General features: G+C 39.9%; 1 protein-coding gene across 1 annotated transcript in view; it reads right to left on the bottom strand.

Annotated features, from left to right (window-relative positions):
- Window positions 1–868: 868 nt before the first annotated feature.
- The window catches only part of rad21a (RAD21 cohesin complex component a), a 30,598-nt gene continuing 13,475 nt past the window's right edge, over window positions 869–17,991 (bottom strand). Inside the window, exons 10-14 of the mRNA XM_067447776.1 lie at window positions 15,174–15,327; window positions 11,903–12,048; window positions 11,514–11,696; window positions 7,716–7,799; window positions 869–1,558 (exon numbers count right to left, since the gene is read on the bottom strand). Coding sequence (XP_067303877.1) covers window positions 1,367–1,558; window positions 7,716–7,799; window positions 11,514–11,696; window positions 11,903–12,048; window positions 15,174–15,327 — 759 coding nt within the window. The 3' untranslated portion in view covers window positions 869–1,366. The remainder of the gene's footprint in view (window positions 1,559–7,715; window positions 7,800–11,513; window positions 11,697–11,902; window positions 12,049–15,173; window positions 15,328–17,991) is intronic.

The raw sequence follows: 17,991 nt of genomic DNA, 5'->3' as shown, positions 1-17,991 counted from the left end.
GGCTTAAGCAGGGGAACCTTCTGTGCCATGCATGATCTCAAACCATCACGTCTTAGTGTATTACCAACAGTAACCATGGAAACGGTGGTCCCAGCTCTTCTCAGGTCATTGGCCAGCTCCTCCGTGTAGCTCTGGGCTGATTTCTCACCTTAGGATCATTGAGACCCCACGAGGTGAGATCTGGCATGGAGCCCCAGTCCGAGGGAGATTGACAGTCATGTTTAGCTTCTTCCATTTTCTAATGATTGCTCCAACAGTGGACCTTTTTTCACAGAGCTGCTTGGCCATTTCCAGCCTTGTGGAGGTGTATGAGTGTGTCTCTAGTGTCTTTGGACAGTTCTTTGGTCTTGGCCATGTTAGTAGTTGAATTCTTACTGATTGTATGGGGTGGACAGGTGTCTTTATGCAGCTAATGACCTCAAACAGGAGCATCTAATGTAGGATAATAAATGGAGTGGCGGTGGACATTTTAAAGGCAGACTAACAGGTCTTTGAGGGTCAGAATTATAGCTGATAGACAGGTGTTCAAATACTTATTTGCAGCTGTATCATACAAATAAATAGTTAAAACATCATACATGGTGATTTCTGGATTATTATTTTTTTATTACGTCTCACAGTGGACATGCACCTACGATGACAATTTTAGACCCCTCCATGATTTCCAAATGGGAGAACTCGCAAAATAGCAGGGTGTTCATTTTCCTCACTATATATGCTAAATAAATGGCTAAATGTCAAAGTGGGTGGGTCTTGTCCCACCCTTATACAATGGTACCAAAATCCATGACTAAATATATATGCGCGCGCACACACACACACACACACACAATATAATGCTAAAGAACCAGGTAAAATGAGAACATGATATTTTCAATCAATATCAAAATTTAATCACAAGTGCATAAAAATTCCAATTGTATGTAGGAGTTTAAGAAACCTTTAATAATCATAATTGCCATTAAAAGAGAGATACAAAACATTGAAGCATTATGTCATTAAATCCACTTGGGTTTCCAAAAATAAACCTTTGTCTCTCAATTGTGACATTATTAAAATGTTAAAATGTACACGTAACTAAGTCTACTACAAATGTAAAACTTACTGGGATAAAGCTTATAAAGGAAAATAAAAACAGAACAATGGAGAGAAAAAAAACAAGTAGTGAAACTGAAAGATCCCAACGGTCTTGACAACATGTACTAGCAGTTAACACTTACTATATGGGTACAACGTCTTCATGATCTATTGGGTTCGACTCAAAACCTTTAAATTGGCCCCAAAGAACAAAAACAGATACAAAAGCAACAGTAGCAAAACAAAACTGTTAAATACAACTACTAAAAACATGATGGAGGGTAGGCATCTATACAATGTGGAAGCGCGGTCCGGGCGTAGCCACGATGTCGCTGTAGGGCTCCGTCTGTGTCAGCTCGATGGCCTGTTGTTTCTTCAGCACCAGGAAGCTGTAAAACTTGGCCGCAGCCTGTTTCTTGTTGTTATTTCTGCACAGCTCCAGCAGGCTGATGGACTGAGCGCCGGTTTTAGCCACCACACGCTGTCAAAGCACAGCAAGAAATGAGGAAACGCGCTTCAAACGGCTTTTTTATTTGGTCATGCATGAACACACAGGGCTCGACATTAACACTCGTCTGGGACAAGTGGATTTTTTTAAAGGGAAAAGTTACAATTTTATTTGCCCGACAGACAAGAGCCTGATTAAAACGACAATAACAAAAGATAACTATCACAATAATGAGTGTGCATTAATTTAGTGTAAATGGTTTTATATGTATAACACGATACAGTTAAACATCACACAACCAAGAGTGATTTCCTGAATATCATCACGACTGAAAATGCCACGGATTTCCTATGACAGCTCCATTTAACATCCAATTAACATTCTAGGGCTGTTTCGAATGCCATTTTTTGAGCTTCGAAGCTTAGGTGGCAATCAATATCGAATATTCGAAGCTTCGGTGGGTGGGGCTAAATATATAATAATAGTGTCGGTTTGCATTTGTATCATCTTTCACGACTTCACGTTTCACTCTTCGGCATCGTAAATGTGTTGCGGCAGACCCAGTGGAGTGCATTTGGTGCAATATGATCAGGTGGCACACATTCTTTAAATATTAATAAACATTTAATAATCTTTTAAATAGAACAGTTTCCGGTACGCATTACACGGGCAGGTTTATGCTCCGAAAACGGACAGTGCACAAGTGATACAAAACAAAGTCTGTTGAGAGCAAGAACTTTAATAAGGTATTCATAACGAACCTTTCTTTAAAACAAATGCATCCCAAAACAGAAATTAAATTAGTAACACACAGTGATTTCAATGAACTGCATGCTTATAAACAGTTGAATAAGAATAAATGAATTGTTTTTAAAATGACACAAAATGTAATATCTATTACAATTAGTTTTATTCTATATAAGGGATTTATTTTGTCTTATTCTGACTTTTTGTTAATTTAAATCTTTAAAATGCGCAATGCTTTTATTGAAAGCATGTTGCGGTGTTTTTTTTAATTTATTATTATTTCAAGCATGAGTGAGAATGAGTCCACGACGGAAGTCACGTGTTGAAAAAAAAAACAAAAAAACGAATATTCGAATCTCAAAACTGAAAATCGAATGCCACCTCACCGAACGAATATTCGATTATTCTAGTACAGCCCTATAACATTCACTTACATTTTAGATGCACAGCAGAACCATAACAATCTCAGAGTAACAAGTGTGTGTTACTGAACGATTCAGTGTTTGGATGAATCGACTCAATGACTCACTCGTTAAGACTCACCTGCTGCCACCTACTGGTGGTTTAGTATCATGTTTAAACATTTTCCAACATTTATTTGTCTATTCAAAACTACAAAACTACTATTCAAAACATTATTTAATGGAGTTGTAGTTTTTCAGTGTAAATTATTTAATTTGACAATTTAATTTAATTTTAACAGCCATATAGTGTCTTATTTTAATTTAATGTATTGACCAAATTAACAGTATAAAATTAAACCTGAAGCATAGCCTAAATTTAATAAGATTAGGGGAAATGCCCTTTATATTGAACACTGGTGAGAATATTGCTTGATAATAAATTATATTTACAACACACAAAAAATATTGAAAAGATATATATTTTCCGGAGAACCAAATGTTTTACTCAGTCATTCACTTGTCTGGAAAAAAGTTAGCTTTGTGTGTGTGTGTGTGTGGTAAATATAACTTATTCTGAAGCAATATTCTCACAAGTGTTCAATCAGCTTTGACATATTTTAAATCTGCAGATTTGTGATACTTTTACCTTTAATAAAGGGCATTTCCCCCCTAATCTTATTAAATATAGGCTATGCTTCAGGTTTCATATTATATTGTTAAATTTGATCTAAACACTAAATTATAAGACACTATAGGGATGTCACCAATCAAATGAAATAATTTACACTGAACAATTACAACTACATTAAATAATGTTTTGAGATTTGTAGTTTTGAATGAACAAAAGAAATGTTGAAAAGAATATGAAACTAAACCACCAGCAAGTGACTGTCTTAATGAGCGAGTCATTAATTCAAACGATTCATTCAAATGACTGATTCATTAAAGAATGAGGCGGTCGTTTACAATCTTTGATTCGACCGATTCATTCAAACACTGAATCATTCAGAAACTGTTGCTGTGAGACGCGTTATGGTTCTGCTGTTTGGAACTATTTTTGCTGCTGAAATCAAACAAAAACTGTCAATATTGCATCTAAAATGTAAGCGACTTAATGTTAATTAATTGTCTAATGACCTGTCATATGAAATCCGTGGCATTTTCAGACGTGACGATATTCAGGAAAACACTCTTGGTTGTGTGATGTTTAACTAGGGATGGGTATCGTTAAGGTTTTAACGGTATTACTACTCTTATTGATACTGCTTATCGGTCCGGTATATATACATATATATATTCTAGTAATCAAATGTAAAATAACACTGCATAGTTTATCATAGATAGCTTAAATTAATGCTTATTAAAGCTGAAGTTATTCATTCAGGAGCTGTGAGTGATTTTCTCTGTGCATTTGGTTGTTTAATTCGCAGTAATTCATCAGCATGGTTATTTACACTGCTGCCTCTTTAAGACAGACGTGCAGATCTATAGGCGACTGATAATAGGCAGATGCACTACACTTTCTCCCGACTATATCCATAATAACTACGTCCATTTTAGACACAAACTGTGTTGTGTTTAAGAGACTCTCCAAGCCGGTCATTTTGACACAGATGTTTGTGTTCATTTGATCGTTTAGACGCGAGTGCGAAACAGGAAGTGTAATTTGCTCGTCTCGTCGCGGGCTGTTTCAGAGCGCGCGCTGACTTGGGAGCAATCTCTTGCGGACATTTTTGTGCTTTTAATCGCTCTTTTTATTATTAAACGCGTCCCACAATTTACCAACAGTAGCTAGACTGTATTTTACAACAATCTCTGATCGTGCTGATTCTGTCATTACGTTTGAGTTTTAGGGAGAAATGGCAGCGTATGGCTACTGCTGCAAAGGGAATTAAGTTGCGCTAGTCATAAAATATTATTATTATAATCTTTGGAAGCCAAAATCTAAAATAAAATCAGACTATCAGAGATCTAAAGTGTGACCAGGCTATGTTTGAACGTTTAGTTCTGTCCGCGGCTGTCGTTTGTCTCTCTCTCTCTCTCTCTCTCGTGCTCGCTCTCGTTCTCTCTCTCTCGTCACGTGTATTTTCAAAAGTACCGACAGCAGAACCGATAACGTCAGAGCTTATCGATACAACGGTCTTTCAAAATTCAGCCCCGGGCCCATTTAATACCGGTTTTTGGTACCCATCCCTGTGTTTAACTGCATCATGTGTTATAAATAGAAAAACAGCACATGTTGAATGTTTAGCGCAGTTTCTCAGTATGAGTGGTGCTCATGTGTTGTGATTTCTCCTTCTGTCAGTCTTACCCCTTTTCCACCAAGGCAGTGCTGGTGCTAAATCGGAGCCAGAGCCTAGTTTCAAATCGGTTCTTTGTGTTTCCACAGCCAAAGCACCAGCTCCGAGCCAGGAAAAGTGGTTCTTAAGTAACACCAAAACATTGCTGGGCTAGAAGTAAGAACCGCTTGCGTCACCGGCTGGGGGCGGCGTTACCGTGATCAACAAGATGAACACAAACCTGTGACCGCCATTTTTTCAATAGCAGCTAATCAAGCTAACAGCTGCTGGATTGTAATCTCCGTCTATACAAATCATGGAGAGCTGCACAAATGCGTTGGATATGCGGCGTTTTAATGCTGATGTAGGATCATAAAGCCATGAGCCACTGAGGGAAGGCTTGTTCGAGATGCATCGGCGCGCGCTGTGCAGACTGATTGCGTATGACATCAAAGTAGAGCGAGCGCCAACGACCCCTTATGCTTTTGAATCGCTCGCACAGTATTTGGATCATATGTGGGTTGGTCTGCGCAGCGTCAATGCATTAGATAGAACACGCCTGGAAATTGTGTGTGTGTGTGTGTGTGTGTGTGTGTGTGTGTGTTTCCCGCTGCCTCGCTAGCAGTAGGGTCCTGCAACGGGTCGGGTACCCGCGGGCATAAAAGTGGCTAAAACAGGTGGATTGTGACATAAATTATAAAATACACGGGCGGGGTGCGGGCGGATAATTAATTCCGTGCTAGCGCGTAGAAGCGCGGATGAAAAATATGTGCAATATTTTTCTGTGCTGTGGCGAGGCGGAGGAGCGAGCGAGACCGGGGCGTGATGGCGAATGAGTGTCACCTGTGAGCCACACCGGTCTCAAATCCTCTCACGAGGGAGCTCGGCGGCATATAAGGACGAGAGATCACCACCAGACCTGGATTTTACCTTGAGTTGTGTTTGTTTTATTATGTGTGTGCGTGGCAGATGTCCGTGAGGGGCCGCGTTACTTTCGCTTTGTTTGGTTAAGTCTTTTAAATGTTCGCCGGTTCTCGAAAAACGATCAAAACGATCCGGTCGTCCTTCTTCCCCCCCAAACATACTGTATTACAATTTCTATGTCCAATTTACCATTACACATACACGCAACAACGATATGCCATATGATCCATCACGTCACCACCACTGTGACTTTTGTTGATGCCACTCGTAGCCCAGATGGAGCGAGCGTTGCAGGATTAGCAATGGATGAAGTAAAAGTAAAGTTGGTGAGTGAAGTATATAAAATTGTTGACAACGAGTCTATAAAGGCACTTTAGCCTGTTTCTTTAGCCCATTCATGATGCTGTTGATGTTGAGAGAAGTGCAATATAAAAAAAAAATAAAGCATTTTAATTGGAATGATTTTAGCGTGTGAGATTTATTGCGGGCACGGATCGGGTAACGTGCAAATATTAACAGGTCTGGGATGGACCCGTGCAGGACTCTGGTATGACGTAAGACCTGGCTCTGTTGTGGCTCTTAGCATGTGGAAAAGAAAACGGTTCTTAGAAGGCTCTCAAGTCGAACCAACTTAGAACTGACACTAGCACTGGCTCCGAACTAGCACCCGGTTCATTCTGGTGGAAAAGGGGTATCTTACTTACATTATTTATTATCCACTATTAGAGGTGGAACGGTACGCGTATTCGTACCGAACCATTTCGGTACAGGGCTTTCAGTTCGGTGCACGTGTGTACCGAACGCTATAAGGCCATCTTTAACAGCCGGCTAGTTTTAAGCACAGAACAAACTTCAATCAGAAATCCCTCACGAACATATTAAGTATTCAGTCTGTCATCATGAAATTCAAACGATAAATGCTGTTTTGTGGCTCTTTAATGTGACCAGACTGATCAGTATAGGCGCGTCAGTATAAACGGCAGCGCGGCGCGTGAACGCGATCATCTCTTCCTAAAAAATAAACATGAATTAATTTCTAGGATATCTTACAACTTACTGAAATGTACTGCCGTGTAATCACTCAATCGGTGTTTGAACTGTGGAAAGACAAAACAGCTTGCAATGCCCGTACGTAGCATCACATTTACCTCCGGCAGGTCATTTAGTGCGCACATCTGTGTTAGTTCACTAGAGAAACAAACTCTTTCGCTAAATATATGCACTATATATTCATTATATTCTACTTAACCTGCTATTGACGTCTTATTAATTTAATATATGTTTAAATAAATCTGTCATGATTTGACAGCCGTGTAAAAATTATATTTCAGCAAAAAATTGGAGAAGGAAAAAATATTTAATTCGATTTAGAAGTTAATGCATAAACGGCCTTATGTGAAGCTTATGAGTGTTGATGATTATATCTAAACTGAATTGAGGCATGTTTGGGCTCTGTTGTAGCCTAAGCACAGACTCCCTTTATTTACAGAATTATCTTTAAGAAACGTTTAGTTATAATTGAATTAGACTTTTTTTCAGTAAACCACTGCTGGATAAAAATAAATAAAAAGCAATTTTGTAAAACTGCTGTACTGAAATCATACCGAACCGTGACTTCAAAACCGAGGTATGTACCGACTACACCCCTATCCACTATCAATCGCCACTTACACTAAATTAACGCAGAATCATTCTTGCATGTTCGTGTTTTTTATTTATTGGCATTTTAATCAGGCTCTTGTCCGTCGGGCAAGTAAAATTCTCGTTCACTTTTCCGTTCACGAAATCCACAAGCGTTAATGTCGAGCCCTGACACAACTTAGTCCGAATACAAACCTGAAGGCCGTGAAGCATCTGCTGAGTTCTCTTGTTCCACCGTCTCTCCTCCTGGTCCTGGTCTCCTCCTTGACCCTCTTCGCCCTGTTGTGTAGAACAAATTGAACAAATATCAGTAACAGTTTGAGCTGCATTGTTAAAAGATGCCGATGTAAACATGCTCCTGAATGACAACGATTCAGCTATGCAAGATCACGGCACACACCAGATCTGGAGTCGATCTAACGAGTAAATCACGCTTTTCACCAGTAGGGGGCGACAAGTGACCGTTAAAAACAAGTATTTCTCATTGTATCATTCACTCAAGAGATTTGTTCAAAAACACTGATTCATCCAGTAATAAAACAAGTGAAGTCTTTATGAGTCATTGAATCATTCACTCAAGAGATTCATTCAAAAACACTGATTCATCCAGTTAAGAATCAAGCAATGGCCCTGTCCCAAATGGCACCCTAAACCCTCACGGTCTTCCTCTGAGTCCACACTTTCATGACGTAATGCCACTTTGACTACCGGGTAGAAGTCCGCTGCATAGCTCGCAAACTTGCGCGCTCAGCTGAAGTGCGCATCGAGGCCGCATAGCAGCTGCAAACGGGGGCGCTCACGAGCACACTTCTTTAAGCTTAATATGACCCCAATCGACATTTCATTCATTAAAAAAAAAGTTCCCTTCATCTCAGAGGAATAAAATTTGGTGACTTTTGCTAAATTATCTATCTATACATGCACAAAAACCCTGGCTTGATTCGGTTGAAAAAAATCACTTAATGTTGTCTTTGGGGTCAATATGACCCCAATTGAAAATGAATGGGAAATGCAATTTTTTTTTTTTTTTTTCCCATTTGACCCCAAACAAAATCTATAAATCCAGCATAAATCTGAACATTTTCACACAGGAATGAAGGTCTGGTTCTTGAGCACAAATGCAATGTAGAAAACACATGCTCACACACACGCACACACACACGCGTATGAATGCCATAGAGAGCATTTGTATATAATTTTGCAAAAAAAAATTGCCAAAAATGCATAAAAAAAAGATATAAAGGGGTGAGACCTAATGCACACACACACACAAACGAGCGCGTGCGCACGCACACACACACACACAAAAATACACGTGCTCTTTTGCGCTCGCTCGTTCACTCGCGCGCACACTCTCTCATACACCTACAAACGCGCGCACACACACACACACACACTGACACAAAGACACATGCTCTCTCTCGCTCACTCGCGCATGCGAGCACACACAGAGGTTCAGAGAGAGCAAGACAGAGCTCAAACAGAGATGAAAGACAACCGATCTTTTCCACTTTGAGAAAGTTTATGTTGAGTTGTAAGAGCTGCATTTGTGTTTTGAAAACAAATAAGTTGTTTCTACACAAAAGATATAACAGAGTGTGTTTGGTGTCCTGCACATGGATCATTCTGTGCTGGCAGAATGGCAAAGAGGTACACTCTTCCTGAGACCCTGGACTATGTGCTGGATTCCAGGAAAAATGAAGAAAAACTAGAATACTTTGAGTCTGGGGAGACTCAGTGTCTGAGGACTGCAATCACCTTTACTCCTGTGCATTTCTGGATATTATTTATTCACATTATTTATTTTATTTTGTCTACATTCTAAAGTTAATTATTTTTACAAACTGACTGAGATTTGTGTGACTTATGAGACATTTAGGAGCATTGGCCACATCAGGTAAAACGAATGGCTTTCAATGGCCCTCTGCTGGTCAAAACCAGTTATTGCTTTAAAATTTATATCCATAGGTCAAAATTCAACCACCAGATGGCAGAATTCTACACCTAACACCTAGATCAATATCCAGAAACAATTTAAAATATAGCTGCTAGCAGCCATTATAGGGGCCAAGCGCAAGAAAAGCAGACAAGGAAGCCAGCAGCTGACCAACTGCAAAAATAATAAAGACATTTGTAGACAAATTTTAAGCAAAAAAAAGAGACAATTACATGTTTTGTTTAATTATAGCGCCACCAAGTGGCACAATCATACCAATTTTTTTGTGTGTCCTCGGAGTGAGCCCATAGATGTGTGTGTCAATTTTGGTGGAAATATCTCATTTTGTTTTGGAGTTATAGACATTTATGTGAAAAAACACGTAAAAAATGACTGACACATGACTTTGATTGGATTTTACTACCCCTTACTATCAATATTTTGAGATTTGGGCATTGGTGTATAGCTATCGACCTATGTTTCCGATTTTCTGACGCTGGTTTCGTCTCGATCGGACTAGCGGTTTCCAAGATATCAGCTAATGTTTTATAAGCACTTAATTACCACGCTGCACAAACCGTACATAGAAACCTGGCAAATTTGGTATCGTTGGACTCAGCAAGGATTCAGGTGTCCAAAAAAGTTACTCCCATCAAAATATGTCAACCACACCCAAAGTTATAAGCGTTTGGGAAAAAAATTCTCCACTAGGTGGCGCTGTTTTGAAACTTCTCAGGCTACTTCAGGGCATCGTGGTGATGACCCATACCAAGTTTCGTAACGATCCGTTCATGCATTCGTAAAATACAGCATTTTAGCACATAATTCAAAATGGCCGACGCCCAAAATGGCCAACATGGTAAAATCGGATATCCTTCGACTCGACATGACGCCCTGAATCTAATGAGACCAATTTTATGGTTTTTGAATAAACGGTTCAGAGGTTATAAGCCAAAAAAGCCATTTTTGCTATCTCCTGACCACTAGGTGGCGCTGCACCGAAACGCTGCAGGTTGACTCAGGTCTTGCCTGTGATGACAGGTACCAAGTTTGGTTTGAATACGACAAAGCGTTGCGGAGATATAGCCTTTTGTGTGTTTTCGCAAGCGCTACGTAAAATTTGTTCGCGCGTTAATCGAAAACGATTTGACAAAACTTGAATTCCATTACTTTTTGTCACCATGGTCTGAGGATGATCTGGTTCAATTTTCGTGTAAATCGGACAAACGGCCTAGGACGAGTTCGAAAAAGTAGGTTTTCAGCTAATTAAAAATGGCAGGAAAATTTACATAACGGAAAATGACGTCATATGGTGACATCATTTGATTCGGCTAGATCCTAGGATTCAGAGGAAAAATGAATTTTGTTTCTATGCCTTATGGTTCAAAAGTTATTAGCATAAACATGAGTGAAACTTTGGACAGTTGGTGGCGCTAGAGAGAATGGTTTAGAGACTCCAAATTTGGTGTGGTTACTATTAGTAAAGACTTCTACCAGTGTACCAAATTTCATTACTTAATAATAAGAAGAAATCATACGATTTCAATAGGGGCTCCGCACCTTCGGTGCTTGGCCCCTAATTAAATTTGGATTATAATTTTAGTGATTTTTTCATAAAAAAATGATATTTCACATGCTAGTTTATGGTGTAGGTACGTATTATAGTGATAAATATGTACAAAAGTGCTTCAAATCTCCCAAAACAGAGCATTAATGTATAGACGAGAAGTAAACAAAAAAAATGATACATTATTTGTATTATTGAAAATGTATATATTTTTTGCAATTACAGTATAAATTCAAAGGTCACACAGACCCCAAAGCTAACATCTGTAAACAGAAAATGAGGACCACATGACGAATGGGACACCCTATGGTCTCGTGGACTTAACGGACACACGCACACAGCAGCCATTGTAAGACCACAAGACTGAAAGTGCACATGAAGTGTGCCATTTGGGACAGGGCTTAAGTCTTTATGAGTGAGTCGCTGAATCATTCACTCAAGAGATTTGCTCAAAAACACTGATGAATCAAATGAAAGCCGAAAGCCTCACCTCCTCGTCGCTGTCGTCTTTGTCCTTATCCTTGCCCTTGTCGTCTAACAGGTCCAGCTCCGGCACCAGTTGAGAGAGGTTGGTGAGGTCCTCTGGAGGAAGATCCACCTGGGGCATTTCCAGCTGATGGGAAAGGACCGATGGATCCACAGGCTGAAGCGTCGGCTCCAACACGCCCATTTGCTGCAATGACAATCATGTAATTACATTAATGCATTTGGCAGACGCTTTTATCCAAAGGTACACATTTTTGTCGTCAATTCTTGCTTTCCCTGGGAATCGAACCCATGACCATGGCATTGCTAGCGCCACGCTCTACTGGTTGAGCTACAGGAAAGCTAACCCCACTAACCCTTCACTAGGTCAGCACGATCATCTGGTTGACTTACAGGCAACACTGCATCTTTCTCCAGCGACTTCCGCTTGAGTCCGCGCTGGCGAGACGGCGGTGGCATCATGGACTCGTCGAGAGCGGTTCTGCTGCCCTCCATTGAGGACGCCTGAAGCAAACTGGGCTCCTCCATGATGGTCTGATCTGTAGGATACACACGCTTACACTCAATGCTTTTAAAGTGCTTTCACATCTCTAGTTCGGGTCATTTGGTCCGAACCAAAGGCAAACATTATTACATTGCTGCAATTTTTAGCTTTTTTTGGTTCCTTTCACACCACACTGATTGCTTTGATCTGAACCAGTTGAAACCATAGACTGTAAAAAAATAAAAAATAAAAAAAAGGCTGTAGTGATCGTGACGTCACCCATAGGAATCCAATAAGCTGTTCTGAAGCATAAAGTAGAGCTGGGCGTCGCCATCTTGCGAGCGAGTCATCGCGCGTCACTCCCGGATAACAGAAAATGGGGAAAAAGGCGGGATGTGGTCGGAGCTTAGGTGACGCAATGACTATAGACGGCGGATATCGCCCCCTTCAAAAAAAACATATCCTCTTGTCCCAGACAAGCGTTAAAGGGTTCACCCAAAAATGAACATGTCATTAATTACTCTCCCTCATGTCGTTGGACACCCGTAAGGCCTTCGTTCATCTTCGTCATGTATATTATCATCATGTATAATCTTCAGAACACAAATGAAGATATTTTTGTTGAAAGCTGAGAAAGGCTTCAGATAGGCCGTTGGCATTCATAGAACTGTCGCGATAGTTGATAAATCAATTAATCGCACGATAAAAAAAAAAATGAGCTCGATAATTTTTCCGGCCGCGATGATTTCCATTTGCATGCTTTTTTGTTTTCCCCGTCTCTCTCGTTGACTGCGCACACCTCGACCGTTTGGGGAGGTGTGTATACTCGACGCGCAGACCGGGTGCGGCGTGATGAGACGTCATTCTCGGCCGGTAGATTCGTCTGGAACTCGTGGCTCTTCGGTTGCGGAGCCACACGCAAAGATACGAAATTTGACGTGTACAACGGCAAGCGAAATGGGGTCTCGCGCACTCTGGGTCTACGTCATTTTACCGTGCGCACCCTCGCGCTCGAGCGGACGCGTCGTGTATAAACGAGGCTTAAAGCTACACTGAAGTTTGATAAACGAGAGTTAATTCTTCAGTTCAGTCTGTGTGTGCTAAAGGCTCATCAGTTCCTGTAGAGATAGCGATACACATTCTCCTCTTGCCAAATAAATGAAGAGCATGTCATCAATGTCTTCTCTCTCGCTGTATCAAAATATCCCTTTCCTCAGAGATGGTCAAGCTCAGTTTGTGCATGATTAGGCTATGATATAACAATTTTTTTTAATACTGTATCCTAAATTGTGGATAATTAATATATCATATGCTGAAGTACATTTCTGGATAAAAAGAAAAAAACAACAAACACCGTACAGAACGGAAAACGTGCCCTAATATCGAACCGAACCGCGGGTTTAGTGAACCGCCGCCGCTAATCTGCTCCTAAAAAACAATCATCCGCCGCAGTTTACATCCATTTTATTTATTGTTTTTGGTATTTATTTATTCAAGTGCATTTTTTAAACAGACTGAGAGTCCATTGCTTTTATTGTTTTTGGTTGTTTTGTTCATTTATTGTGGTTATTTAAAACGTTTTCCATTTTTAGTGTTAAATAGTCTTTAGAAATCAGGGGTGTCCATGGTTAACCGATTAACCGTTAAAAATTGCGTAACCGAGTGAAACATTTTGCTCGGTTAAGTGGCGTCAATGACGTGCTTTGAATTTAGTTGTAATATATTTTTGCACTAGAGACCGCCAGAGCGCTCCCAGACATTTGTAATATCCACAAGAAGAAGTCATGACCAGCTTTCTAAGCGGGCAAAGAAAGCGTGGGAGCACTTTAAAATTGAGAGTGATGGGGCAAAATGTAAGTATTGCAATGCAGTGCTTACCACATTTTTCAGGCTATAAGTCGCTCCGGAGTATGAGTCGCATCAGTCAAAATATGCGTCATGAAGAGGAAAATAACAAGTCGCACTGGACTAAAAGTCGCATTAGGGCAGAAGCAGAGCGGGAGCCGCGCGCGCTGTGCATAACGGATCAGAAGAAAGAAAGTTTGAAGTGAGAAACTTGTGAATGACTAGAGAAAAGCAGACGTTACTTTAACTGTAATGAAGAAAACAAAAAAGCTAATCGCGGACTGAAAGCAAGATGGCCAGAGCTGAAGGGACGAGTCCACAGATGCTTGAACTCTCTGCCGGGAGAGGCTCCGCCGCGCGAGTCAAACGCTGTGTGAATCGGTCTCGGCTGCATATTTTACTACATGCCCTAATCGTGACGGCGTCCTCGCGGCCACTCGCATCGCTCCAGTTCACGAGCGCATCTCATCCTAATTTAACGAAACTCAGCATACGCCTCACAGACATGAAATATATCTTAAGAAAGCTTGAAATGTCTTTTAACAATTTAAAACGAAAAGAAATAGGCTACTCTCTGATTAGGTAACCCATGATGTGCATTTCTCTCTATAGGCGCGTTCACTACGGAGATGGCGGTCGTCAAAATGTTTAACCGAGTATTAAACGCTAAGGGCCTCGGTTAACGGTTAATGAAAAACTTGAAAACGTGCAGCCCTATTAGAAATTAAAGTTTACTGATCTTTGAAAAGGTGTAAATGCATTATGCCATTATCATTATTTTAGATGAAAATGGTCTCAGAACGACAATATTATCATTTATCACAATTTCTTGGCCAATTTATCGTCCAGCAAAATTCGTTATCGTGACAGGCCTAGGCATTCAGTCTCGTTGTAAAGTGATTGTCCAGCCGCTGTAGTGAGATGGGCTGTGTGTCGATGTGTTTAGGGCCTTTATGGGTCTTGTGAGTGGGAATGGACTGAATGCCAATGGAGGCCTATCTGAAGCCTTTCTCAGCTTTACACTAAAATATCTTCATTTGTGTTCTGAAGATGAACGCAGGTCTGACGGGTGTCCAACCACATGAGGGGAGGAATTAATGACATAATGTTCATTTTGGGGTGAACTAACCCTTTAATGTCGAGCCCTGCCTAAAGGATGGATGACTTTTTTTTGGTATTCAAAATTTGGGAAAGCTTGGAAGAGCCAGGACATTTTTTAATATAACTCTTATTGTGTTCATCTGAAAGAAGAAAGCCATTCACACCTAGGATGGCTTGAGGAAGAGATAATCAAGGGATACTTTAGCTACAGTAGTTGTAATTGCAGTGGCTCACCAATCACGTCGCTCCGGTGACCCAAAGCATCCTCTCGGGGCACTTCCGGGTTCTCCAGCTCCTTCAGGAAGTCCTCCAGGCTGTCGGCTTCTCCTCCCTTCCTCCTCTTCCTCAGCTCATCAGGCACCACTGGAGTCAAGCAGCGAGTGAACATCTGCAACAGACACCCATCATTTCAGCCCTGAGCTTTAACGGCCCACTGAAATCAAAATTAAGGTAACGTCCTAGCCTTTAACCTGTTAAGCTGATTTCTAAATTTTGAAAAAATCCTAAGAAATGTATACTCAGACTAAAACAAATACAGTTTGTGAATCCTTTGCACTAAAAGCATAATTATGGTCTCATTTGAAAGCAGACACCTGGCAGTTTACTGTAAAGTCAAAATGATAATATTTTTTATAATAAAAAAAAGCTATAATAAGCTTCAAAGTTTTGTAAAGTTATTAGAAATGTATTTGTATGATATATCTTTATGAAAATAAAATTGAAGTGGGCCTTGGAGAAATCTAGAACTGCAAAACAGCTAAAGCCACAAGTCTGACCATGTTATATTTCAGATCTGAAGATGATCAGTCTAAAACTCTGAATTTTATTAAACGTTTTACAAGATCGTTTCATGTGATTTTATTTTGAGATATCGCTGAAATATCAACTGATGTTTATTGCCACATCTTCTCAGCTTTCATTCTCTATTTTGCCTCTATTGTTTAGAGGTGCAAACTGCCCCATTCAGTTTGTCTCCCCGGCATTCACACTTCTGCGGACTGGTTATGGCTCCAATTATTATTCTTTTGTCTGCATTATAATTACTAACGATTCTCTATTCAAACTGTTCTATTCAAACCTCATTTATAAATCAAACCTCTCACTTTACCCTCACTGAGGCTCTATTGAATGCATTTCGTCCAAATAAGCATTTCAGTAGTTTTACATTTAGAAAATGTTCATAAAAATAAAGTATTTACTCAGTGGCAGGTGCATCTAGGGCAAGCTAGCATGTTAGCTTAGCACACCAGCAAAACAACAATTTATACGATTAAAATCATGTTTTATTCAAAACTTGCTTCATATCACTTTATAATTTATAAGTCGAGTGTTTTATATAACAATATGTGATCTCATATAGCTTCGGGTCAAAAAATCTGACAGAAAATATACAATGCTAAAAGCTATGTGGAATAGCATTGCATTATAAATATCATCTATTATGAAACCACCCAACATGGCATAAAGAACACAGACCAACCATATATTGCCGCGATTGTGTGTTTATTGTCTTAAAACGTGTTTATCTGCATAAAATAGCGATCTGACGATCCCAGGGAGCTGTGTGGATATGTCCATATGTCAGATACTTCCTGAATGTCACATGGTGTGTCTGTTCTTCATGTGTTCCCCATTGGGTGAATTTTCAGTAGTACAGCTTTCCAGCGCCCTCCGGCTGCCAGAATGAATTGAAAACACAGCATATCACAGCCTACTGCTCTCATAATCACACATCCGCGGATTTTGGATAAAGATTGAATAAATAATACTTCTCTGTATAGAAATTTGACTCAAACGTGTGAGAATCTATCAATATTTCTCCACATCTGCACACTTTTGAAGTAAAAGCCCTGAGGGAAGTTGTTTTGTCGAGTGTCTTCATGACGACCAAGGAGGATTTTTTTATGAATGGGAGCAAATGACGCGCATATTACAATCAAAAGGTAGCGACGCCCAAGATCATATTCATAACTCCTGGAACATATTAACACATTACGGTCACTATAAGACTTTGAGAATAAAACAGAGGTAAAAAAATTAAACTTTAGTCTTAGATCTTTTTAATGATGTATAGTTTGTCAAGGTAATTACTTACATCTGATAGTAATTTTGAGCTAATTTAAACAAAGAGACCTTCAGTGCGTCCTCGTCCTCGTGACGGTTATCAGGTTAAAAGGTAAAAAAATAGGGATGGGCATTTTCCCAAAATATTGTACACTAAAAATACTATTCAATTTTACTGCGTTGATTTGCTGGCTGTAAATGCAATGAATACTTGAGAAATCCCTCTAAATCTCGCAGTTATAACAATCCACTGGGTGGCGCTGTGGAGCAGGTTAATAAGTAGGGATGGGCATTTTCCCACAATATTGTATTCGAATATTTGGGCTCATAAAAATCGAATATTGAAATATTCGTTTATTTAAATTAGGTAGGCTATTTTGAGAAAATGAGATGTTTTTTTTTTTTTTAAATCAACATGTAACCATTTCTGAACAAGCTTATGATTAGGCAATGTACACAACACGCATTCGTTATATCTGTTTAACTTTTAAAACATTAAACAGTATGTGTAAAAAAAATATATATGCCTGAAGAACAAAAGCATTATAAGCTCAAGCAGCGCGAGCGGAAAAAACACTAAGAAATCAGAGTGCGCCATGTTATTGTGCAGAACACACACACACACACACACACACACACAGCAATCGGTATATGGTTGTCGTGTTTGTATTGTTTGTCAATTTCATGTTGAGAGAAAGGATAATATTATTGGATGATATTATCGGGTGAGAACGCGCCCCGCTGACAGACGTGGCGGAGACCAAGATAAGGGTGAAGTTTGAGTGAAGCACTTTGTGTTTTCTGTTCTTAAACCCTCGATGGAACCGAAAGCAAGCATTTAGCTCGAGATCATTTTGCGATCATAATCTCGCCCTCACTCGAGGTTCAGACGCTTACCTGCACTCGTGAACGCAGTGATGCGTTTCCTCATTCGGCTGGTGTCTGGATGCGATTCTCGTCGTTCTGGTGATATTACGATAACTCCGTT

Source organism: Pseudorasbora parva, chromosome 7, assembly GCF_024679245.1.
Source record: "Pseudorasbora parva isolate DD20220531a chromosome 7, ASM2467924v1, whole genome shotgun sequence".
NCBI lineage: Eukaryota > Metazoa > Chordata > Actinopteri > Cypriniformes > Gobionidae > Pseudorasbora > Pseudorasbora parva.
This window is presented reverse-complemented; position numbering and strand designations above follow the sequence as displayed.